This window comes from Oncorhynchus keta, chromosome 17 (assembly GCF_023373465.1).
Source record: "Oncorhynchus keta strain PuntledgeMale-10-30-2019 chromosome 17, Oket_V2, whole genome shotgun sequence".
Lineage (NCBI taxonomy): Eukaryota > Metazoa > Chordata > Actinopteri > Salmoniformes > Salmonidae > Oncorhynchus > Oncorhynchus keta.
The window spans coordinates 30,623,817-30,650,110 of NC_068437.1; the positions used below are offsets into that span (position 1 = coordinate 30,623,817).

Consider the following 26,294-nt stretch of genomic DNA (forward strand, 5'->3'; position numbering starts at 1 on the left):
ATGGGCAAAACACGGGATTACAGCCAACCCTCAACATTGGCGCTCATGTGTGTGTTCTTACGATACAGTGGCAGGTCCTGCAGTTGTCAGTGGGATGGAGGAACTCTTGTCCGTTGGGGTACTCTTTCCCAGCGTAGCTACACCCTGCAAAAAGGTGTTCATTACTTAGACATGGTTTGACACTATACATATGTGTGTGTGTGTGTGTGTGCCTACATGTGTGTGTATGTGTGTGTGTGTACCGTTACAGTTGTTCTGGCAGCAGGTCCCTGGAAGGGGGGTGGTGCAGTGAGGCCGGGGGCATTCTGATGCGTGGCAGTCAACCCTCCCTGACACACAGACACACTCCTCACACACACTCACCGGGCTGGGGAACATCTCGCCGTCCACAAACACACGGTTCTCAAAGGAACAGTCTGGAACAAACACACAGGCAAAAATACACTTAGAACACACAGGTTTTGCATTTGCAAGGTTAATATATATGTGTGTTAATATATGTGTGTGTGTTTTAGGTGAAGAGTACCTGGGCATTTAGGGCAGCACTCTCCGTGCGGTGTGTGTGTGTTGGAACAGTTCAGGGGGGGACAGGCTCTCCTCACACACTGCACCGTACCCTCCTGGGGAGTGGGGGGTAGGACCATGTTATGCAATTTTATGTTGCAGTATGTTATGTGTGTGTGTGTATGTTTGGCTGTGTGTGTGTCCTCTCACCAGACAGGTGCAGGTATGACAGGGTTGGTCGGGGGGTGTAAAGGTTTGTCTGTTGCTATAGATACGCTGATCGAAGGTACAGCGCTCACACTCTGCACAGCACAAACCTAGAGAGAAAGGAAAAAGAGAATGGAATGAGAATGGAATTTAAAGATAGCCATTTCAAATACATACCCTCAGACAGACATGCACACTCACACAGTCTTACCGGTGGTCTTGGTGGGATGTGTGCAGGCAGTGGGGGGACAGTGTGTGTGTGTACACACCACTTCTCCGTTTAGACAGGTACAATTGGTGCAGCCCTTGACCTGCCACTGAGAACCCTCCTCATACTTCAACCCCTCCAACACACACACTATAGAAAAAGAGAGAGAGAGAAACAGAGACAGAGAGGGGGGGTGTAGGATTGATTATGTAAAGATATATTCCTGTCTTTATCTCTGTATGTAACGGCTCTCTTCTATCTCCTCCTCTGACGAAGAGGTAGAACAAGGATCGGACCAAAATGCAGTGTGATGATGATTCATGATATAATTTTAATGAAGGAAAAAACAATACAAGCAGAAACTTCAAAATAATGAAAAGTGAAAAACCGAAACAGCCCTATCTGGTGCAAACACAAAGACAGGAACAACCACCCTTGAAACACACACAGAATATGGCTGCCTAAATATGGTTCCCAATCAGAGACAACGATAATCACCTGACTCTGATTGAGAACCGCCTCAGGCAGCCATAGACTACGTAGACACCCCACAAAACCCCTAAGACAAAAACACACCACAATAACCCATGTCACACCCTGGCCTGACCAAATAAATAAAGAAAACACAAAATACTAAGACCAAGGCGTGACACTGTATGTATAGGATGTTATCATTGTTGCGAAATAATATGTGGTACCTTTGCAGATGGGGCAGCAGAACTGGGGGTTGTTGATGGGGTTGGAACATTGGACCGGAGGACACCTCTCCTCTTGGCATCTCACATTTCCATCCTGATACACACACACACACTCAGAACTTCTGTATTGTTTGTTAGTATGTGCATCAATGTGTGTATGTCTATCTATGTGTGTGAGTTCAGACCCACCTTGCAGCTGCACTGGACACAGGGTACACTTCCAGCTGGGTTAAAAACATTACCATTAACGTAGACTCTCCTCTCGTATTCACACTCTGCAGAGACAGACACACACACAGAGGTGGGATGGATAGATAGTGGTGAAGGTTAGAAGTTAGAGTGTAAAGACTGCAGCAGGCTGAACTCACGATCACAGGTGGGACAGCACTGTCCTCTAGGCGTTGCAGGGTGGCTACAACGCAGAGGTGGACATGATGCATCCATACGCTCACATGACACCTCTCCATCCTATTGGTAAGAGAGATACACATCACATCTTTACAGCCTATAGGAGAGAGAGAAACGCATCAAATGACACCTCAACAGCTTATTCATAGACTTCCCAATATGTCACTTTTTTGTTGTGGCAATACTGATTCCCGACTTGAACACGTCCACACACATAGTCAGTACTCACAGAGCAATGGCAGCGGAGACAGGGATCTGTCCTGGAGGGGAACATCAACACCTGAGAGTCATACTCACACTGCTCACACCTAGGACACACACACACACACACACACACACACACACACACACACACACACACACACACACACACACACACACACACACACACACACACACACACACACACACACACACACACACACACACACACACACACACACACACACACACACACACACACACACACACACACACACACCAAAGATGATGCATATTTAACTACATTTATTTTTTTTATTTTTATTTTACTAGGCAAGTCAGTTAAGAACAAATTCTTATTTTCAATGACAGCCTAGGAACAGTGGGTTAACTGCCTGTTCAGGGGCAGAACGACAGATTTGTACCTTGTCAGCTCGGGGGTTTGAACTTGCAACCTTTCGGTTACTAGTCCAACGCTCTAACCACTATGCTACCCTGCCGCCCCATGTGCTACTACAGCTATGATACTGGAGGTTTTATGTGTCTGTTACCGTGGGCAACAGTCTCCGGGGCGACGGACAGAGTTGGGGCAGGAAACCGCAGGGCAGGGTCTAGGCGAGCAGAGGACATCTCCATTCTGAGGAGAGAGAGGAGAAACACACACACACGTCAGGGTCTGTTTTAGACACATACTGTATGCACAAATATTTGACATACAGAGACACAGAGCTCTCTCCGAGTCTTACCATACACACACACTCCTGACAGCGGTCTACACTAGGGACCTGGGCTCCATTCAGGAAGTCCTGGCCGTTCATTCCGCAACCTGAAACACAAATAATCACACACTGTCACTGTATACTCAATTCTACGCACACACACACAGACACGCACACGCAGACACACAGAGACAGACACACGCACGCACACGCAGACAGGGTGGAGACGGGCACATCGTGCACCACTCCCTAGCATTCTTCTCGCCAATGTCCAGTCTCTTGACAACAAGGTTGATGAAATCCGAGCAAGGGTAGCATTCCAGAGGGACATCAGAGACTGTAAAGTTCTTTGCTTCACGGAAACATGGCTCACTGGAGAGACGCTATCGGAGGCGGTGCAGCCAGCGGGTTTCTCCACGCATCGCGCCGATAGAAACCAACAACTTTCTGGTAAGAAGAGGGGCGGGGGCGTATGCCTTATGGCTAACGAGACGTGGTGTGATCACAGAAACATACAGGAACTCAAATCCTTATGTTCACCTGATTTAGAATTCCTCACAATCAAATGTAGACCGCATTATCTACCAAGAGAATTCTCTTCGATTATAATCACAGCCGTATATATTCCCCCCAAGCAGACACATCGATGGCTCTGAACAAACTTTATTTGACTCTTTGCAAACTGGAATCCATACATCCTGAGGCTGCATTCATTGTAGCTGGGGATTTTAACAAGGCTAATCTGAAAACAAGACTCCCTAAATTATATCAGCATATCGACTGCGCAACCAGGGCGGGAAAAACCTTGGATCATTGTTACTCTAACTTCCGCGACGCATATAAGGCCCTGCCCCGCCCTCCTTTCGGAAGCTGACCACGACTCCATTTTGCTGATCCCTGCCTACAGACAGAAACTAAAACAAGAGGCTCCCACGCTGAGGTCTGTCCAAAGCTGGTCCGACCAAGCTGATTCCACACTCCAAGACTGCTTCCATCACGTGGACTGGGATATGTTTCGTATTGCGTCAGACAGCAACATTGACGAATATGCTGATTCAGTGTGCGAGTTCATTAGAACATGCGTTGAAGATGTCATTCCCATAGCAACGATTAAAACATTCCCTAACCAGAAACCGTGGATTGATGGCAGCATTCGCGTGAAACTGAAAGCGCGAACCACTACTTTTAATCAGGGCAAGGTGACTGGTAACATGACCGAATACAAACAGTGCAGTTATTCCCTCCGCAAGGCTATCAAACAAGTTAAGCGTCAGTATAGAGACAAAGTAGAATCGCAATTCAACGGCTCAGACACAAGAAGTATGTGGCAGGGTCTACAGTCAATTACGGACTACAAGAAGAAAACCAGCCCAGTCACGGACCAGGATGTCTTGCTCCCAGGCAGACTAAATAACTTTTTTGCCCGCTTTGAGGACAATACAGTGCCACTGCCACGGCCTGCAACGAAAACATGCGGCCTCTCCTTCACTGCAGCCGAGGTGAGTAAAACATTTAAACGTGTTAACCCTCGCAAGGCTGCAGGCCCAGACGGCATCCCCAGCCGCGCCCTCAGAGCATGCGCAGACCAGCTGGCTGGTGTGTTTACGGACATATTCAATCAATCCCTATACCAGTCTGCTGTTCCCACATGCTTCAAGAGGGCCACCATTGTTCCTGTTCCCAAGAAAGCTAAGGTAACTGAGCTAAACGACTACCGCCCCGTAGCACTCACTTCCGTCATCATGAAGTGCTTTGAGAGACTAGTCAAGGACCATATCACCTCCACCCTACCTGACACCCTAGACCCACTCCAATTTGCTTACCGCCCAAATAGGTCCACAGACGATGCAATCTCAACCACACTGCACACTGCCCTAACCCATCTGGACAAGAGGAATACCTATGTGAGAATGCTGTTCATCGACTACAGCTCGGCATTTAACACCACAGTACCCTCCAAGCTCGTCATCAAGCTCGAGACCCTGGGTCTCGACCCCGCCCTGTGCAACTGGGTACTGGACTTCCTGACGGGCCGCCCCCAGGTGGTGAGGGTAGGCAACAACATCTCCACCCCGCTGATCCTCAACACTGGGGCCCCACAAGGATGCGTTCTGAGCCCTCTCCTGTACTCCCTGTTCACCCACGACTGCGTGGCCACACACGCCTCCAACTCAATCATCAAGTTTGCGGATGACACAACAGTGGTAGGCTTGATTACCAACAACAACGAGACGGCCGACAGGGAGGAGGTGAGGGCCCTCGGAGTGTGGTGTCAGGAAAATAACCTCACACTCAACGTCAGCAAAACTAAGGAGATGATTGTGGACTTCAGGAAACAGCAGAGGGAACACCCCCCTATCCACATCGATGGAACAGTAGTGGAGAGGGTAGCAAGTTTTAAGTTCCTCGGCATACACATCACAGACAAACTGAATTGGTCCACTCACACAGACAGCATCGTAAAGAAGGCGCAGCAGCGCCTCTTCAACTTCAGGAGGCTGAAGAAATTTGGCTTGTCACCAAAAGCACTCACAAACTTCTACAGATGCACAATCGAGAGCATCCTGGCGGGCTGTATCACCGCCTGGTACGGCAACTGCTCCGCCCACAACCGTAAGGCTCTCCAGAGGGTAGTGAGGTCTGCACAACGCATCACTGGGGGCAAACTACCTGCCTTCCAGGACACCTACACCACCCGATGTTACAGGGAAGGCCATAAAGATCATCAAGGACATCAACCACTCGAGCCACTGCCTGTTCACCCCGCTATCATCCAGAAGGCGAGGTCAATACAGGTGCATCAAAGCTGGGACCGAGAGACTGAAAAACAGCTTCTATCTCAAGGCCATCAGACTGTTAAACAGCAACCACTAACATTGAGTGGCCGCTGCCAACACACTGACTCAACTCCAGCCACTTTAATAATGGGAACTGATGGGAAATGATGTAAAATATATCACTAGCCACTTTAAACAATGCTACCTAATATAATGTTTACATACCCTACATTATTCATCTCATATGTATACGTATATACTGTACTCTATATCATCTACTGCATCCTTATGTAATACATGTATCACTAGCCACTTTATCTATGCCACTTTGTTTACATACTCATCTCATATGTATATACTGTACTCAATACCATCTACTGTATCTTGCCTATGCTGCTCTGTACCATCACTCATTCATATATCTTTATGTACATATTCTTTATCCCCTTACACTGTGTATAAGACAGTAGTTTTGGAATTGTTAGTTAGATTACTTGTTGGTTATTACTGCATTGTCGGAACTAGAAGCACAAGCATTTCGCTACACTCGCATTAACATCTGCTAACCATGTGTATGTGACAAATAAAATTTGATTTGATTTGATTTAGGGTGTCTCACCATGGCAGACTGGGCAGCAGGTATTGGGTGGTGGGGAGGAAGGGTTCCGACATGGAGGGCTACACCTCTCTGTCTCACATTTAACAACACCCTCCTGGCAAAAGTTAAAGGTCAGGAAATTAATCTACAGTAAAAGTAAATTCCTGTCAGCACATGAAGCCATCTCTAGTGGATTATGAGAAATAGAAAGAACAAAAGAGAGAGAGAAAAAAGGAGAAAGAAAGGAAGCAAGTGAGAGAGACTCACCAGACAGTAACAGAGACTACAGGGGTTTTCTGATGGTCTCCATTTAGCTCTGTGGTGGTAATGGATGCCTGTATGGATACAACCTACAGACACCCATCACAAATAAATGCATATGTCAGTAATAAGAACACATGACTGCTTCTGTCAGAGTATGAATTATACAAACCTCTACAGCGAGGGCAGCACTCTCCATGAAGTGTCTCCTGTTCAGAGCAGTCGAGGGGGAGGCAGGAAGGTGGGGAACACACCATACTACCCTCCTAGCACAACCCACAGAAAGAAAGAGCAAAGAATCATAATTTAGTCAATGTATGTAAGTGTTGAAGTGTATGTTGGTACGTAGTGTATGTGTCAGTGTATGGCATATTCACCTTGCAGGTGCAGGTCTGGCAGCCGTCGATGGTGTTGACAGAGGAATTATAGGGACGACCGTCCAACTTACACCCTACAGACAGAATGAGAGAGAGGTTAGGGAGGTGTGTATGTTTGTTCTGTGTACTCGTATCTGTCCATGTCCTCATGCTAGCAAGTATGTGTGTGTATATGTTGGATGTGTTTAAGGTATACTGGGGTAGTGGGCCGAGGGGGGTGAGTGTCTAGTTGTCAGCAGTATGTACTCATCTGACAAACAATCAGACCTAAGAATAAATAATAACCTGGTAATTGGAATGTGTGTTTCTGTGTGATATCCCTCCCTCCCTCTTTCTCCCTCCAACTCACTCTCCCTCTCTCTCTCCGTCTCTCTCCCTCTCTCTCCCTCTAACTCTCTCTCTGTCTCTCTCCAGAACATCTGGCTTTCCTCTTTAGTAATGACACAACAGCATGCTGCTCATATAACACACACACATACACACATGCGCACAAACACACACACACACACATGCGCACGCGCACATGCGCACAAACACACACACACACCCACAGAGTGAGATGTTTTACAGCTGTAACCATAAACAGAGGTGCCTGCGGTGGTACAGAGTTAGAGACTGCCCCGGTGAGTACATTAACACACAATTTACTTGTCAGAGCAACAGTTTGTTTGTGTGTGTGTGTGTGTGTGTGTGTGTGTGTGTGTGTGTGTGTGTGTGTGTGTGTGTGTGTGTGTGTGTGTGTGTGTGTGTGTGTGTGTGTGTGTGTGTGTGTGTGTGTGTGTGTGTGTGTGTGTGTGTGTGTGAGGCTGCCCACCAATGCCAGGAAGCATTTCCGCCACTCATCCGAGCATGCAGGCCAATGCAGAAAGATCAAAGAGTGTATGAGTGCGTGTTTGTGTCTGCATAAGAGTGACTGACTGTGTGTGTGTGTGTGTGTGTGTGTGTGTGTGTGTGTGTGTGTGTGTGTGTGTGTGTGTGTGTGTGTGTGTGTGTGTGTGTGTGTGTGTGTGTGTGTGTGAGTGAGTGTGGGCTGGATGCCATCAGAAACAATTAAGAGAGAAAAGTGGGACAGAAAAGAGATGGACATAAAAAAACAAGAGGAGACAAAGACAGTAGACAGAGAGAATGGGGAAAGAGAAAGAAAAACTGATTAAGACAGAAGATAAGAGAGAGAGGTAGGAATGAGAGAGTGTGAGGGATGGAGAGAGAAATGAAGAGAAGACGGAGAGAGATAGAGGGGAGAGAGAGAGAGAGAGAGAGAGAGAGAGAGAGAGAGAGAGAGAGAGAGAGAGAGAGACAGAGAGAGATAGATTGAAGGCTTAATATCATGTTTACAGTACATTCCAACAGGGTCGTTTCTATAGGGAACATGACAGAACAGAGACCCATTCGACATATACCGGCCTACTGTGTGTATATGTGTGTGTGGAGATGGAACTTGCTTTAAAAGTAAGTAACCTTTTCATTTCTATAGGGAACATGACAGAACAAAGACACATTTTACAAATGCCAGGGTGTGTGTGTGTGTGTGTGGTGAATATCATGTGGTGGGTAAACAGCTTAATAGATGAAGAGTAAAAGCAGCAACAAAGAACACTAGAAACATTCACTCCCTTTATCTGATACAGTGTGGTACATTGATTACACCTCATAATGTCTAAATATCTCCTAATTCAGTTAAATATTCAAAGGAAGTGCTACAGGGTGTGCAGACTTTCATTCCAACCCATCATCAAAGTGTATTCCAGAAAGAGAAAAGTGTCCTATCTCCAGACTTGGTAACCAGCGTTGGTAATGAAAGCTCTGAAGTCGAAATGCATTCGTTTTTCATGATAAAAAAGCATTTTCTAGTCATCTTCCACTACGCTGAATGACATGGGCGCCGGTCAGCACTGGTTACCAGCCCTGGCAGATGACGTACGCTCCGGTGGTTGGGTCAAGCCACTCAGTAAAGCAGGAGCCACAGTTCCGCAAACGACACTCAGCCATCAGGTTACCAAGACAACGTGCTTCACGGCAGAGGTCAGGGCAGGTCATGGGGGCAGAGCCAAGAGGACAACCGGAAAACCAGTGTAGTTCAAAACAAAACCTACAACACACACACAAACCAATGAGAAGATACAATAACAACTTCTACTCTAAAGAGATATATTCACGACTCACTGGCTACTGTTTACACCCCCTCTCTAATTGACTGATGGTTACCTGCTGTCTGGGGTGATTGGCAGCCAAATGCCCCGTCCCCTCTGTGACATCACCTTGTGGGTGTAGTAGTCATCAGAATGCTTCTGTCCCGCCCACTCCCGCTCCAGCTGACCAATCAGGGCTTGGCTCTCCTCTTGATCCAGAGCCATCCAATCCTGCAAAGGCCAGTGCTGAGGCAGGGCTGTGATTGGAGAGCAGGTTCTTGTAATGTGGTTCAGAGTGTGTTGATTGGTTGAAATTAGCTGCTGTTGGGTGTGGTAGTAGAATCGTAGGTAGTGCGGTCCGTTGTAGAACCAGTTACAGCTGTCCTTATCGTATCCGTCTGGTCGAAATCCAAATGCATCAAAACCACCCCGGTCCAAACCAAAGGGGTCGAAACCATAAACACTGTAGCCACTGTCGCTAAAGAGCTCTGACATAACCTTCTTTCTTTCTCTCTCCTCCTCCTCTCTACTCTCCTCTCTCACCTCACTCTGCTTCTCTTTCTCCCCCTGAGTCTCCTCTTCTCTCTCCTCCTCCCTCATAAACAATCCATCCCAGCGCATCCCGAACCATGTAACATTGTGGCGGTTAAACCCATAGCGGTTGTATCCAGAAATGTCATAGCCCTCTCTGTCGATGTGGTCACGGTCCAAACCATCCTTACTGTAACCAAGTATGTCCCAGCCCATGCGGTTGAAACCTTGTCTGTCATATCCATTGCGATTGTAACCACTGTGGTCAAAGCCATCATAGCCTTGTGCATTGTAATCATAGGTGCTGTGATTATGGTTGTTTTGTGCATCTTGTCTCCTTCTGTGATAGCTGGCAGTGTCTTTCGCTCCTCTGTGGCGGCCCTTCCCTCTTTCGGCAAGGAGTGATGATGTCACATTGCAGGGAGCTCCGAGGGTTATGGGTACATACACCACACACAGTTGTTCCCGTGAAGACATCACATCATCAGGAGCAATGCCGAACGGCTTCATCTTGACGAGACGCTGCTTCACAGGGTACTTGGTGTGTAGGTGAGTGTGCCCATGAGCTTCTTCATGAGTGTGCACGTCTCTGTGCCTGTCCTGCCAGTGTGTCCAGAGCTTGTCGATGAAAGCGGCGTGTGAGAGGTAGAGGGGGTCATAGGCGGCCAGAGGAGAAGCCATGTGGCCCCCCACCCAGAGCCTAAATAGCCCAGACAGCCCCTGCAGAGCCTGGGAGAACAACAGGAAGTTTCCCTGGGACAGTAGCTTCTGGACGCTCACCGCGTCAGGCACAGACACCTGCTGAGACCAAGGGACAACGTCAGAGGAAAACATGACAGACAAATAAAGATCACTTTATTGACCTTTAGCAATGACATACAGTAATCATTTCTTATTGTATACAGCTTCAAAACATGAGGAAAATTGTAAAATCATGAGGCTAACCGAGGTGTTGAAGCTCCGTCGTAGACAGGGGGACCAGTGGAACCGTGCAGACAAGCCCTGGAAGGAGTGGTGGGGGACACAGCCTGAGACATAGTTGCTCTCTTGCTCTCCATCCCCCTCACTCGCTCTATCCCTCTCTTCATCCCTTTTCCTCTCGCCATTCCTCTCTCTCTCTCCGTCCCCTCCAAACATCTCGGGCTGCCAGACAGCTGAGGTCAAAAGATCACCAGAGTCGACCGTCCACTCGAAGTACGGAATACCCAGTTGGCATGACGACACAGTCTGGAGCTCCTGCTCCACCACCCGCAGGAAGTAGCGCTGCCAGGGCAGGAAGTAGGTGTGGCCACCAGCCTGAGGGGAGAACTCAGCTCTCAGCTTGGTGAAACCATCCCATACACCTACACAAAATCCAACATGAAAACAAGACTGATCCAAGGTATAATAGAGAACAAATGTCAGTTAGCTATACACTTGGGTAGTAAAGAGTTAGCTGTACAGAGTACCTAGCTAGTAGAGTTAGCTGTACAAGTGTACCTAGCTAGTAGAGTTAGCTGTACAAGTGTACCTAGCTACTAGAGTAAGCTGTACAGGTGTACCTGGTTCTTAGAGTTAGCATTAGCTGTAAAGGTATACCAGGCTAGTAGGGAGTTAGCTATACATGTGTACCTAGCTAGTAGGGAGTTTGCTATACAGATGTGCCTAGCTAGCTCGGGAGTTAGCTATACAGGTGTGCCAGGGATTCCGTTAGGGACATTTCACTGCCAGCATTTTAAGTTAAAGCTGTAAACGGATAATAGAGTAGTAGGGAGTTAGATATATAAGGTGTACCTCGCCAGTAGGGAGTTAGCTATACAGGTGTACCTAGCTAATAGGGAGTTAGCTATACAGGTGTACCTAGCTAGTAGGGAGTTAGTTATACAGGTGTATCTAGCTAGCTAGGGAGTTAGCTGTACAGGTGTATCTAGCTCGCTAGGGAGTTAGCTATACAGGTGTATCTAGCTAGCTAGGGAGTTAGCTGTACAGGTGTATCTAGCTAGCTAGGGAGTTAGCTGTACAAGTGCATCTAGCTAGCTAGGGAGTTAGCTGTACAGGTGTATCTAGCTAGCTAGGGAGTTAGCTGTACAGGTGTATCTCGCTAGCTAGGTAGTTAGCTGTACAGGTGTATCTAGCTAGCTAGGGAGTTAGCTGTACAGGTGTATCTAGCTAGCAAGGGAGTTAGCTGTACAAGTGTATCTAGCTAGCTGTACAAGTGTATCTAGCTAGCTAGGGAGTTAGCTGTACAGGTGTATCTAGCTAGCTAGGGAGTTAGCTGTACAGGTATCCAGGGTTTCCGTTAGGAAGATGTGGCGCCGGACATTTGACCGTCAGTCTTTTAATTTAACGGACATTTGATACATTAACATGATTAGGGCGTCCACCCACAATACTTAGAATGACAGAAATCACATTTATGTTTATTCATCTTAACAGAATATGCAGCTAGAAGATGCAACGGCGGTGTCCGAATTTGTGTGCGCACTTTGAAGATGTTAGAATAACTGCCACATTTACTTTTCCTCAGCCAACAAGATGGGTAACGATCAGCAAAATCATTAGCCTATGTCAATCTAATATCCCCCATAGGAGAAAAGTTTAGCCTATTCCAAACAGACTCTGGGACAGTTGTGGGACGATAGATCCCAAAATTATGCAACCAGTAGGCCTAGGCTACATGAAAAGAAATGAGGCTGATGCAACAGATCAGATCGTTTAGCTTAAAATGTTGACAAACGATTATTTCTTCAAATGTTAAGTGCAGCAACGCACACAAAGCAGTACGTTACACGCATTATTCTACAATGTAGAACATAGTAAAAATAAAGAAAAACCCTGGAATGAGTAGGTGTGTCCAAACTTTTGACTGGTATTGTATATACAGTTAAAGTCGGAAGTTTACATTCACTTAGGTTGGAGTCATTAAAACTCACTTTTCAACCACTCCACAAATTTGTTGTTAGCAAACTACAGTTCTGGCAAGTCGGTTAGGACATCTACTTTGTGCATGACACATGTACTTTTTCCAACAATTGTTTACAGACAGATTATTTCACTGTATCACAATGCCAGTGGGTCATACACTAAATTGACTGTGCCTTTAAACAGCTTGGAAAATGGCTGGCGGCAGTTTTGTTTAATCGGCTTTTCATTCTTTTTTGGGGGGGCCAAAAGCCGGCTATTACTAGCTAACGGAAATCCTGAGGTATTGGGACAGTGGATTTTTGTAGTTGGCTCTGTACTCCAGCACTTTGGATTTGAAATTATACAACGACTAAGAGGTTAAAGTGCAGACTGACAGCTTTAGTTTGAAGGTATTTTCAACCACATCGGTTGAACCGTTTAGAAAAAACAACTTTTAGACCAAAAGTATTAGCACAAATTCATTTACATGTGTATTAATGAAGTAAAAAGTTAAGTATTTGGTCCCATTTTCATAGCACGCAAAGCCACATCAAGCTTGTGACTCTACAAATTTGTTGGATCCATTTGCTTTTTGTTTTGGTCATGTTTCAGATTATTTTGTGCCCTATAGAAGTGAATGATAAATGGTATTGTTTCATTTTGGAGTAACTTTTATTGTAAATAACAATAGAACATGTTTCTAAACACTTCTACATTAATGTGGATGCTACCATGATTACGGATAATACTACAATAATCGTGGATAATGATGAGTGACGAAGTTAGACACACGAATATCATACTCCCACAAATATGCTAACCTCCCCTGTTACATGATCACTCATCATGACACAAAAAGTGCAGTAATTTCTACATGTTGTACCGATATGGATGAAAATAACCTCAAATTAAAGCTGACAGTCTGCACTTTAACCTCATAGTCATTGTATCACTTCAAATCCAAAGTGATGGAGTACAGAGCCAAAACAGCAACAATTGTGTACCTAGCTAGTTGGGAGTTAGTTGTACACAGGTGTACCGAGCTAGTTGGGAGTTAGTTGTACACAGGTGTACCTAGCTGGTTGGGAGTTAGCTGTACACAGGTGTACCTAGCTGGTTGAGAGTTAGTTGTACACAGGTGTACCTAGCTAGTTGGGAGTTAGTTGTACACATGTGTACCTGACTGGTTGGGAGTTAGCTGTACACAGGTGTACCTAGCTAGTTGGGAGTTAGCTGTACACAGGTGTACCTAGCTGGTTGGGAGTTAGCTGTACATAGGTGTACCTAGCTGGTTGGGAGTTAGTTGTACACAGGTGTACCTAGCTGGTTGGGAGTTAGCTGTCCATAGGTGTACCTAGCTGGTTGGGAGTTAGCTGTCCACAGGTGTACCTAGCTGGTTGGGAGTTAGCTGTATATAGGTGTACCTAGCTGGTTGGGAGTTAGTTGTACACAGGTGTACCTAGCTAGTTGGGAGTTAGTTGTACACAGGTGTACCTAGCTAGTTGGGAGTTAGCTGTACATAGGTGTACCTAGCTGGTTGGGAGTTAGTTGTACACAGGTGTACCTAGCTGGTTGGGAGTTAGCTGTCCATAGGTGTACCTAGCTGGTTGGGAGTTAGTTGTACACAGGTGTACCTAGCTAGTTGGGAGTTAGTTGTACACAGGTGTACCTAGCTGGTTGGGAGTTAGCTGTCCACAGGTGTACCTAGCTGGTTGGGAGTTAGCTGTCCACAGGTGTACCTAGCTGGTTGGGAGTTAGCTGTACACAGGTGTACCTAGCTGGTTGGGAGTTAGCTGTCCACAGGTGTACCTAGCTGGTTGGGAGTTAGCTGTACACAGGTGTACCTAGCTGGTTGGGAGTTAGCTGTACATAGGTGTACCTAGCTGGTTGGGAGTTAGTTGTACACAGGTGTACCTAGCTGGTTGGGAGTTAGTTGTCCATAGGTGTACATAGCTGGTTGGGAGTTAGCTGTCCACAGGTGTACCTAGCTGGTTTGGAGTTAGCTGTACACAGGTGTACCTAGCTGGTTGGGAGTTAGCTGTCCACAGGTGTACCTAGCTGGTTGGGAGTTAGCTGTATATGGGTGTACCTAGCTGGTTGGGAGTTAGTTGTACACAGGTGTACCTAGCTAGTTGGGAGTTAGTTGTACACAGGTGTACCTAGCTGGTTGGGAGTTAGCTGTCCACAGGTGTACCTAGCTGGTTGGGAGTTAGCTGTCCACAGGTGTACCTAGCTGGTTGGGAGTTAGCTGTACACAGGTGTACCTAGCTGGTTGGGAGTTAGCTCTCCACAGGTGTACCTAGCTGGTTGGGAGTTAGTTGTACACAGGTGTACCTAGCTAGTTGGGAGTTAGCTGTACACAGGTGTACCTAGCTGGTTGGGAGTTAGCTGTACATAGGTGTACCTAGCTGGTTGGGAGTTAGCTGTCCACAGGTGTACCTAGCTGGTTGGGAGTTAGCTCTCCACAGGTGTACCTAGCTGGTTGGGAGTTAGTTGTACACAGGTGTACCTAGCTGGTTGGGAGTTAGCTCTCCACAGGTGTACCTAGCTGGTTGGGAGTTAGTTGTACACAGGTGTACCTAGCTAGTTGGGAGTTAGCTGTACACAGGTGTACCTAGCTGGTTGGGAGTTAGCTGTACATAGGTGTACCTAGCTGGTTGGGAGTTAGCTGTCCACAGGTGTACCTAGCTGGTTGGGAGTTAGCTCTCCACAGGTGTACCAAGCTGGTTGGGAGTTAGCTGTACACAGGTGTACCTAGCTGGTTGGGAGTTAGCTGTCCATAGGTGTACCTAGCTGGTTGGGAGTTAGCTGTCCACAGGTGTACCTAGCTGGTTGGGAGTTAGCTGTACACAGGTGTACCTAGCTGGTTGGGAGTTAGTTGTACACAGGTGTACCTAGCTGGTTGGGAGTTAGCTGTCCATGGGTGTACCTAGCTGGTTGGGAGTTAGCTGTCCACAGGTGTACCTAGCTGGTTGGGAGTTAGCTGTCCACAGGTGTGCCTAGCTGGTTGGGAGTTAGCTGTACACAGGTGTACCTAGCTGGTTGGGAGTTAGCTGTCCACAGGTGTACCTAGCTGGTTGGGAGTTAGTTGTACACAGGTGTACCTAGCTGGTTGGGAGTTAGCTGTACACAGGTGTACCTAGCTGGTTGGGAGTTAGCTGTATATAGGTGTACCTAGCTGGTTGGGAGTTAGTTGTGCACAGGTGTACCTAGCTAGTTGGGAGTTAGTTGTACACAGGTGTACCTAGCTGGTTGGGAGTTAGCTGTCCACAGGTGTACCTAGCTGGTTTGGAGTTAGCTGTACACAGGTGTACCTAGCTGGTTGGGAGTTAGCTGTCCACAGGTGTACCTAGCTGGTTGGGAGTTAGCTGTATATGGGTGTACCTAGCTGGTTGGGAGTTAGTTGTACACAGGTGTACCTAGCTAGTTGGGAGTTAGTTGTACACAGGTGTACCTAGCTGGTTGGGAGTTAGCTGTCCACAGGTGTACCTAGCTGGTTGGGAGTTAGCTGTCCACAGGTGTACCTAGCTGGTTGGGAGTTAGCTGTACACAGGTGTACCTAGCTGGTTGGGAGTTAGCTCTCCACAGGTGTACCTAGCTGGTTGGGAGTTAGTTGTACACAGGTGTACCTAGCTAGTTGGGAGTTAGCTGTACACAGGTGTACCTAGCTGGTTGGGAGTTAGCTGTACATAGGTGTACCTAGCTGGTTGGGAGTTAGCTGTCCACAGGTGTACCTAGCTGGTTGGGAGTTAGCTCTCCACAGGTGTACCTAGCTGGTTGGGAGTTAGTTGTACACAGGTGTACCTAGCTGGTTGGGAGTTAGCTCTCCACAGGTGTACCTAGCTGGTTGGGAGTTAGTTGTACACAGGTGTACCTAGCTAGTTGGGAGTTAGCTGTACACAGGTGTACCTAGCTGGTTGGGAGTTAGCTGTCCATAGGTGTACCTAGCTGGTTGGGAGTTAGCTGTCCACAGGTGTACCTAGCTGGTTGGGAGTTAGCTGTACACAGGTGTACCTAGCTGGTTGGGAGTTAGTTGTACACAGGTGTACCTAGCTAGTTGGGAGTTAGTTGTACACAGGTGTACCTAGCTGGTTGGGAGTTAGCTGTCCACAGGTGTACCTAGCTGGTTGGGAGTTAGCTGTCCACAGGTGTACCTAGCTGGTTGGGAGTTAGTTGTACACAGGTGTACCTAGCTGGTTGGGAGTTAGCTGTCCACAGGTGTACCTAGCTGGTTGGGAGTTAGTTGTACACAGGTGTACCTAGCTAGTTGGGAGTTAGCTGTACACAGGTGTACCTAGCTGGTTGGGAGTTAGCTGTACATAGGTGTACCTAGCTGGTTGGGAGTTAGTTGTACACAGGTGTACCTAGCTGGTTGGGAGTTAGCTGTCCACAGGTGTACCTAGCTGGTTGGGAGTTAGTTGTACACAGGTGTACCTAGCTAGTTGGGAGTTAGCTGTACACAGGTGTACCTAGCTGGTTGGGAGTTAGCTGTACATAGGTGTACCTAGCTGGTTGGGAGTTAGTTGTACACAAGTGTACCTAGCTGGTTGGGAGTTAGCTGTCCATAGGTGTACCTAGCTGGTTGGGAGTTAGTTGTACACAGGTGTACCTAGCTGGTTGGAAGTTAGCTGTCCACAGGTGTACCTAGCTGGTTGGGAGTTAGCTGTCCACAGGTGTACCTGGCTGGTTGGGAGTTAGCTGTACACAGGTGTACCTAGCTGGTTGGGAGTTAGCTGTCCACAGGTGTACCTAGCTGGTTGGGAGTTAGTTGTACACAGGTGTACCTAGCTAGTTGGGAGTTAGCTGTACACAGGTGTACCTAGCTGGTTGGGAGTTAGTTGTACACAGGTGTACCTAGCTGGTTGGGAGTTAGCTGTCCACAGGTGTACCTAGCTGGTTGGGAGTTAGCTGTACATAGGTGTACCTAGCTGGTTGGGAGTTAGTTGTACACAAGTGTACCTAGCTGGTTGGGAGTTAGCTGTCCATAGGTGTACCTAGCTGGTTGGGAGTTAGTTGTACACAGGTGTACCTAGCTGGTTGGAAGTTAGCTGTCCACAGGTGTACCTAGCTGGTTGGGAGTTAGTTGTACACAGGTGGACCTAGCTGGTTGGGAGTTAGTTGTACACAGGTGTACCTTGCTAGTTGGGATTTAGCTGCACACAGGTGTACCTGGCTGTGCGTAGAGCCTCCTGATGGCTCGTTGGTACTGGCGCCTCTCTTTCAGGGTCAGGTCTCGTATCTCCTTCCGCTGTGTCAGTTGACTACACCCACACTGCACCGCTCCGCTTTGATCACACAAACACTCTTCACAGCCATGCCTGAACCTCTCCCCGTAGCTCCGTGGCAGGCTATGGTAGAGGCAGCCACAGGCGTGGACGCAACCCACCTCAGAGCAGCGCTGGCCGGGGGAGAAACTCACAGCCTCTCCCTCTCCCTGCAGGTCCCTGACCCTGGCCTGACAGGCTGACACAGATAGGTACTCACAGCTGTAGATAAAATCAGCATCTGTCCCGTCAAACCCACTAGCATTTTTCTCTCTCCCTCTCTCCTCCTTTCTTTCTCTCTGCTGATCTGGCCTGGTCAGGTTGAACCACTGGTAACCAAAGTGATCAGATCCGTCCTCCTCCAATATCCTCTTGTCAGTTATTTCTCCAAACCATGCCTCTTCCTCCTTTTGGCCCCTTCCACTCTGCTCCTGGTTGGAGGTTGTGTTGTATCCATGGCGACCATTGCCCTGGCTGTCGTAGCCAATGAGAGGGCTCCATTTGGGCAGGCGGAAGCAGCAGGCTCCCATCATGCACTGCTCCTGGCAGGCCTCGAGGGAGAGGAAGTTGTTGTTGCTGTTTCCTGTGCAGAACAGGAAGTGGTCACAGCGGCCAAGGGCGGGGCTGAAGGACCAGCGACGCTGAGGCAAACTCTGACCTCTACAGCTGCCCTCTGGACGGGGCTGCCAGCATGCCTACACACACACACACACACACACACACACACACACACACACACACACACACACACACACACACACACACACACACACACACACACACACACACACACACACACACACACACACACACACACACACACACAGGGCCTTTAACCCTCCCTAACTCAGTGCAGCATTCTCCATCAAACATCAGGACAATGCTAGTCTAATGTTAGGCATTAAGTACTACAAAGCAGTGCGAGTTTCCAGAAAACCTCGTAGATAAAGTGGAGTTTTTCTCTCAACAACCTAGCCGCACCAGGCCTGAGAGAGTAACAATTGAGAAATGTATTTTTGACAATAAATGAAGCACTTTGTTTAAAAGACGATTTGTACTTGATCCAGCAATGCAGTCTGGAGGTTTCCGTACGGCGGGTGTGATTGCAATTGCTAAGCTTCCAGAGGATTACAGAGGCCAAATCGAGCTCCATACGGTGACACCGTGCACCTCCCAAATGTAGAAACAATGCAGAGGGCCCTGCATAGCTCCGTATAGCGCCGCATTGAAATGATTGGTTGATGGTTGGTGGGGGTGGTACATCCTGTATAAACACAAACTCACTTCCTTGACAACTTCCTTGACAACAAACATGGAGAACTTTTATGAAAGGCTATCAGAACCACAAGAGGTTAGTGGCACCTTAATTGGGAGAACAGGCCCCTGGTAATGGCTGGAGTGGAATCAGTGGAATTGTATCAAACACATGGTATCCATGTCTTTAATGCCATTCCATTCACACTTTTCCATACATTATTATGAGCCGTCCTCCTCTCACCACTGTTAAGAACAAGTTCACAAATAAAATACATCTTTATGATACCTCGTGTAGGGATTTAAAAGACACCAACATGAGTTTGAACGCCTGGAAAGAGATCGGGGAGATAATGGGGATAGATGCGGTAAAGAGGTCAATGGAGAGCAGATAGTGGGGGATAGAAGGATGCTGGATTGGCACACATTCAACAAATCCGATCTAACAAAGTGGATATTTGTCAAATCCGTCATGATTGATATATTGTAACAGGCCCAGTATATGGTTACCAAAATCCCATTTGGATGTATCTGGCTGTTTTCACTGCATAACATTTAGAAGTTGTCCCTTTTCAGGCTTGTAAAAAGTGGTGGTGGCAGTCAAAGTCGGTTTTAACAGTAATGCAGTTGATTGATAACGATGACATGAACATGTGTTGGGGTTGACATACACTCAAGCATTATACTCTGATTGTTACCTCAACATAGTGTGAAATACACATATAAACAATAGCCTAAATCTATGCTATTTTTTGCTGGGGGGCAATTGTGAGATTTGGAATGGAGATGCAGGTGGGAAAACTGTGCAGCCTTTTACCCTCATGCTATCTTGGCTGAGCTCCTATGTCAAGTGCTGGGAAACGGACTCCAACATCTCAGAAGAGGTCATGTTTTGTCTTTTCGTTTAGGCAGTTGCTCGTAATTTGCTGGATGGCTAAAGAGATTATATCTGAATCACTACGATTGGTGTGGTGCAGACCAATTTATTGAATGCGTATGACAGCTCCCCGAAGCGCAAGAAGTATGAATGTTCTGACTTCTGCAGAGGCCGCATTGCTGTAAATGCTATATGGCCACTGCAGATCTCGGATTGACCATAAATTGACTCAGTCCTTGAGAGAAAAGTACAACTTTAGCTATGAAGGCTTTGGGAAACCCAACCCAGATTGTTTACCAACACAGCACTACCCCACAGCAGATCACTACACGCTATTTACGTCTCAGGAAAATCTACAAAACTAACTACTCAGCATGCAATTCTACAGCAAAGCAAAACTCTAGAAAACACAGTTCTGCAGCTCACACACAACTCTACAACACAACTATACAGCATTGGTTTTTAACTTGTGGTATGCGGAGGTACTGCATGTAGGCCTCAATTGTTTTAATCTGTTTTTCTATAACATAATGATGTTATAAACAATTTCACAAATTGTTTAACAAACATCCATCTTGGGGCCTCCAGAGTGGCACAGCGGTCTAAGGCACTGCTTCGCAGTGCTAGAGGCGTCGCTACAGATCCGGGTTTGTGTCCCGGGCTGTGTCGCAGCCGGCCGCGACCGGGAGACCCATGAGGTGGCGCACAATTGGCCCAGCATTGTCTGGGTTAGGGGAGGGTTTGGCCGGCTGGGCGAATGCACGCTGACTTCGGTCGCCAGCTGTATGACAGATTGGTGCTGCTGGCTTCCGGGTTAAGCAAGCAGTCTGTCAAGAAGCAGGGTGGCTTAGCGGGGTCATGTTTAATCTGTTACATTCGCTGTAAAAATGTACTCCAAATTTGACCGCTAAGATATTTTATTTTTAAAAATCGCGACTGTTAATGGTGGTCCTCAAGCGCTTTTGACAGTGCTTTCCCCGGAAAGGAAAAAGTTGTGAATCGCTGCTCTACAGTACTCACACACATCTCTAGAAAACACACAGCTCTGCAGGACACAAGAAAACTCTACGACACACACAACTCTAGAAAACACACAGCTCTGCAGGACACAAGAAAACTCTACGACACACACAACTCTAGAAAACACAAAACTCTATAAAGTGGTGTCCAAACCTGTCAGAGTTCTGACCCACCTCAAGCCTGTCAAATGTTCTGCTGACCTGTCAGATAAACCAAGCAGCCACAAGGATCACACCAACACACTCCACTAGTATGGTCAAGTTTTGTCTAGTCTAATACACTAATCTAGAATAGTTTAAATGTCTATTCTATGTGGTAGTACCTGTGTTAGCTGTGTTTCACAGTATGTCCCGGTGGTATAGGGGGGGCAGAGGCAGCGGAACCCAGCAAGGTCAGAGGTCAAAGAGACACACACACCCCCATTACGACAGGGGCGGGATTCTGGGGGGGCAGCAATGTATGCCTCTGTTTGTTTCACACATTGGATGCTTGTGTGGGTGAGTGTTGTTTGTGCATGCGTGTGTGTGTGCAGTGTTTACCCATATTCATAAATCGTTGCCGCCACTCCCAAAAAATCTGATACTTAAACCAGATATACGGTACAGTGCCTTAGGAAAGTATTCAGACCGCTTGACCTTTTCCACATTATGTTAGGTTACAGCCTTATTCTAAAATTGATTAAATTATTTTTTCCCCCTCTTCAATCCAAACACAATACCCCATAATGACAAAGAAAAACGTTTTTTTTTATACATTTTTGTTAATTTATAAATAAAAATAAAACTGAAATATCACCATTTACATAAGTATCAGACCTTTTACTCAGTACTTTGCTTAAGCACCTTTGGCAGCTATTACAGCCTAGAGTCTTCTTGGATAGGATGTTTTTACAAGCTTGGCACACCTGTATTTGGAGAGTTTCTCCCATTCTTCTCTGTAGATCCTCTCAAGCTCTGTCAGGTTGGATGGGGAGCATTGCTGCACAGCTATTTTCAGGTCTCTCCAGAGATGTTTGATCGGGTTCAAGTCCGAGCTCTCGCTGGGATACTCAAGGACATTCAGAGACTTGTTCCGAAGCCACTCCTGCGTTGTCTTGGCTGTGTGGTTAGGGTCATTGTCCTGTTGGAAAGTGAACCTTCACCCCAGTCTGAGGTTCTGAGCGCTCTGGTGCAGGTTTTCATCAAGGATCTCTCTGTACTTTTCTCCTTTAATGTTTGCCTCTGACTAGTACCAGTCCCTGCCACTGAAAAACATCTCCACAAAGTGATGCTGACACCACCATGCTTCCCAGTAGGGATGGTGCCAGGTTTCCTCCAGAACTGACGCTTGGCATTCAGGCCACAGAGTCCTATATTGGTTTCATCAGACCAGATAATTTGGTTTCTTATGGTTTGAGAGTATTTAGGTGCCTTTTGGCAAACTCTTTATGTTCCTTTTGGGCCTTTTACTGAGGAGTGGCTTCTGTCTCTCCACTCTAACATAAAAGCCTGATTGGTGTTTGTCCTTCTGGAATGTTCTCCCATTTTATTTTTTATTTTTTATTTCACCTTTATTTAACCAGGTAGGCTAGTTGAGAACAAGTTCTCATTTGCAACTGCGACCTGGCCAAGATAAAGCATAGCAGTGTGAACAGACAACACAGAGTTACACATGGAGTAAACAATTAGCAAGTCAATAACACAGTAGAAAAAAATGGGCAGTCTATATACAATGTGTGCAAAAGGCATGAGGAGGTAGGCGAATAATACAATTTTGCAGATTAACACTGGAGTGATAAATGATCAGATGGGCATGTACAGGTAGAGATATTGGTGTGCAAAAGAGCAGAAAAGTAAATAAATAAAAACAGTATAAAAACAGTATGGGAATGAGGTAGGTGAAAAAGGGTGAGCTATTTACCTATAGACTATGTACAGCTGCAGCGATCGGTTAGCTGCTCGGATAGCTGATGTTTGAAGTTGGTGAGGGAGATAAAAGTCTCCAACTTCAGCGATTTTTGCAATTCGTTCCAGTCACAGGCAGCAGAGTACTGGAACGAAAGGCGGCCAAATGAGGTGTTGGCTTTAGGGATGATCAGTGAGATACACCTGCTGGAGCGCGTGCTACGGATGGGTGTTGCCATCGTGACCAGTGAACTGAGATAAGGCGGAGCTTTACCTAGCATGGACTTGTAAATGACCTGGAGCCAGTGGGTCTGGCGACGAATATGTAGTGAGGGCCAGCCGACTAGAGCATACAAGTCGCAGTGGTGGGTGGTATAAGGTGCTTTAGTGACAAAACGGATGGCACTGTGATAGACTGCATCCAGTTTGCTGAGTAGAGTGTTGGAAGCCATTTTGTAGATGACATCGCCGAAGTCGAGGATCGGTAGGATAGTCAGTTTTACTAGGGTAAGCTTGGCAGCGTGAGTGAAGGAGGCTTTGTTGCGGAATAGAAAGCCGACTCTGGATTTGATTTTTGATTGGAGATGTTTGATGTGAGTCTGGAAGGAGAGTTTGCAGTCTAGCCAGACACCTAGGTACTCTCCACAGAGGAACTCTAAAGCTCTGACAGAGTGACCATTGGGTTCTTGGTCACCTCCCTAACCAAGTCCCTTCTCCCCCGATTGCTCCAGCTTTAGGAAGAGTGTTGATGGTTCCAAACTTCTTCGATTTAAGAATGATGGAGGCCACTGTGTTCTTGGGAACCTTGGAACATTTTTTGGTACCCTTCCCCAAATCTGCGCCTCGACACAATACTGTCTCTGAGCTCTACGGACCGTTCCTTTGACTTCATAGCTTGGTTTTTGCTCTGACATGCACTTTCCAAGTCATCTCTAATCAATTTAATTTACAACAGGTGGACTGCATCAACATCTCAAGAATGATCAATGGAAACAGGATGCACCTGCGCTCAATTTCGTGTCTCATAGCAAAGGGTCTGAATACTTATGTAAATAAGCTATTTCAGTTTTTATGTTTTTGCCTTTGTCATTATGGGGTATTGTATGTAGATTGCTGAGGACCATTTTATTTTCTATCCATTTTAGAATAAGGCTGACACGTAACAAAGTGTGGAAAAAGTCAATGGGTCTGAATACTTTCTGAAGGAACTGTTAAGTATATAATGGAGCTACATATTTTAAATAGGATCATCTTTGAGACCTAACAATCACCAAAATAAAAACAAACCAAAAATGTCCTGGCATGGGGCCCCCATTGATTTTGTTATGTGTTTGAGTGACTCAGATAACATAAGAACATGGCAAAATCCACACGGTGGTTGAATCAACGTTGATTCCACATCATTTTAATGAAATGACATTGAACCAATGTGGAAATACATTGAATTGATGTCTGTGCCCAGTGTGAAACCATGGCAAAATGTGTGGAATTGCAAGAAACTAGCATTAAAACTGTGAAAATGTATCTCTGCCCCATGGCTAAATGTGTATATTCCCCACCACCCGCACTTACTTTGCCACTGCTGCTGAAACAAATCTTAGTGGGAAACACTGGTATGTTTGTGTGTGTGCAGTACGGTACCGACCGTCAGTAGGAGCAGAGCAGGTGACCTGTCCAGAGGTGCAGGTACAGAATGTGTTCCGGTGCGTCTCCCAGCGATGCCCCTCCTCCACCTGTCTCCCCTCCCACACACACCCACGCCTCACACACTCACACCCCTCCAGATACTGCACACGCGCCTGCAGGTTCACATTCTACACACACACACAGAGACACACACACACAGAAATAAATAGCCAATAGTCAATCTTGCGTGAATAAGGATGAGTATACCTCAATTGCCCATTGAAATCTTTAAAAAAACATCACATTATAATACATGACTTTGCTGTGGCTACCTGGGCCTTGACCATGTCCAGCATGCGCTCCAGGGCCTCTAGCCTCTCCTCCAACCCCCTCAGCCAGTCCTCGCCCTGGGACTGAGACACAGGTTTCACCCCATGGGGTGCTGGAGGACCCAGAAGCACCCCACCCCTCTGGGGCTGGTCGCCCTGGGGATGATGGGGGTGGAGAGAGGGGTTATGTGGCTGGTAGTTGGCTATATCATGCTGAGGTTCCAGCCCTGGTCCACTGTCAACCCTGTTTACTGGAGCAGAGTTGTTGAGCTGGGCATGGGGAGGGCCATGCAGAGAATCTGAGAAAGAGGGGAAGGGTGAGGGGAGAAGAACAGAGAAAGAGAGTGAGTGAGGGGGGATGAGGGGAAAGGGGAGCGAGAGTGAAAGAGGGAGGGAGAATTTTCCTTGTTTTACTATTCTTGTGGGGACTTTGGGGGATTTCCACGAGGATAGTAATACAAGCCCCCCCCCTACACACACACACACACATCTTTCTGTGATTGGGTGGTCTGGCCTCAGGGTGGTCCTGTCAGAGTGAGGTCAGAGAGGACTAGAGGTCAAAGAGGTCAAAATTCATGACCCTGTTCCAGCCAATCATAATGGTTGGATTATTATATGACAGGGAGTGTGAGAAGCTGAAGGAGGGCTAATACTACAGTAATAGATTAGTACACTCAGTTCCTCATTCGTAGAGAATGACATGAACTTGTCTTAATGGCAAAGTAGCCATAAAACCAATAGCCAGGTTAAAAAACCTGTACCTGTAATGTTGTCACATTGCCACGGACGCCTCTGATACGCTCTGGTAGAGATCTCAGCCGTCTGCACATAACCCTACAGAGAGACAGTGATGGAGCAATAGAAGGGGGGAGAGAGAGGGAGAGAGAGAAAGAGAAACAGTTATCGAGTGCATACTTGCATGTGTGTACATGTGAATATATGTGTGCGAGTGTGTTTACTCACAGTGAACTTGCTCTCCATGTCACCCTGTGTGCTGGCCAGTGTGATGACTAGGTCTGGGGGCAGCTGTAGTTTGACTCTCTCCTCTTTCTCTCTCTGTATAACCACGGCCTCTCTACAGTCCACAAACAGAGACACACGGCCAGCCTCCAGGGCCAAGGCCAACCGCACCCAGCCTCCCCCAGAGAAGGGACTTCCTCCTGGGAACAGGACACTGGCAAGTCCCTGGCCTTCCAAGCCAGCCTGGTGGTCCAGACGCAGAGATTTGGAGCGGGTAGAGGAGTAGAGTTGGAGGAGGGGCGAGGAAGAGGAGGAGGAGGAGAAAGAGAGCAGAGTGCCACTGGAGTCTGCACCCTGACGTGCCATCAGGTGAATTCCCAGACTGCCTTGCAGTGAGGAAACAAGGTAGTGGGAGTATTGTTCGGGAAGGGTCAGGTGAGGTGAGCGGGGGCGGAGTTTGTAGGCCTGGGTTCCAGCCCACTCCCCCTGGACTTTGGATACACCCTTTAAGGGGCGGGACATGTTGAGAGCCTCCAGTAGGTTGATCACTGAGGGACAGACAAGACAATGAATGAGAATT

The 26,294-nt window shown here is 47.1% G+C and overlaps 1 protein-coding gene across 2 annotated transcripts in view; it reads right to left on the bottom strand.

Moving 5' to 3' along the window:
- Positions 1-26,294, bottom strand: part of kcp (kielin cysteine rich BMP regulator) — a 47,403-nt gene that overhangs the window by 18,935 nt on the left and 2,174 nt on the right. Inside the window, exons 2-20 of one of the 2 annotated variants that reach the window (XM_052465878.1) lie at positions 25,718-26,262; positions 25,516-25,588; positions 24,758-25,053; positions 24,445-24,613; positions 6,959-7,032; positions 6,754-6,847; positions 6,588-6,670; positions 6,342-6,435; positions 2,973-3,052; positions 2,778-2,863; positions 2,255-2,333; positions 1,986-2,085; positions 1,807-1,892; positions 1,618-1,711; positions 923-1,069; positions 715-821; positions 527-620; positions 243-416; positions 62-144 (exon numbers count right to left, since the gene is read on the bottom strand). In XM_052465878.1, coding sequence (XP_052321838.1) covers positions 62-144; positions 243-416; positions 527-620; positions 715-821; positions 923-1,069; positions 1,618-1,711; positions 1,807-1,892; positions 1,986-2,085; positions 2,255-2,333; positions 2,778-2,863; positions 2,973-3,052; positions 6,342-6,435; positions 6,588-6,670; positions 6,754-6,847; positions 6,959-7,032; positions 24,445-24,613; positions 24,758-25,053; positions 25,516-25,588; positions 25,718-26,262 — 2,558 coding nt within the window. The remainder of the gene's footprint in view (positions 1-61; positions 145-242; positions 417-526; positions 621-714; positions 822-922; positions 1,070-1,617; positions 1,712-1,806; positions 1,893-1,985; positions 2,086-2,254; positions 2,334-2,777; positions 2,864-2,972; positions 3,053-6,341; positions 6,436-6,587; positions 6,671-6,753; positions 6,848-6,958; positions 7,033-24,444; positions 24,614-24,757; positions 25,054-25,515; positions 25,589-25,717; positions 26,263-26,294) is intronic. The other variant, XM_052465879.1, reaches the window with a different exon arrangement.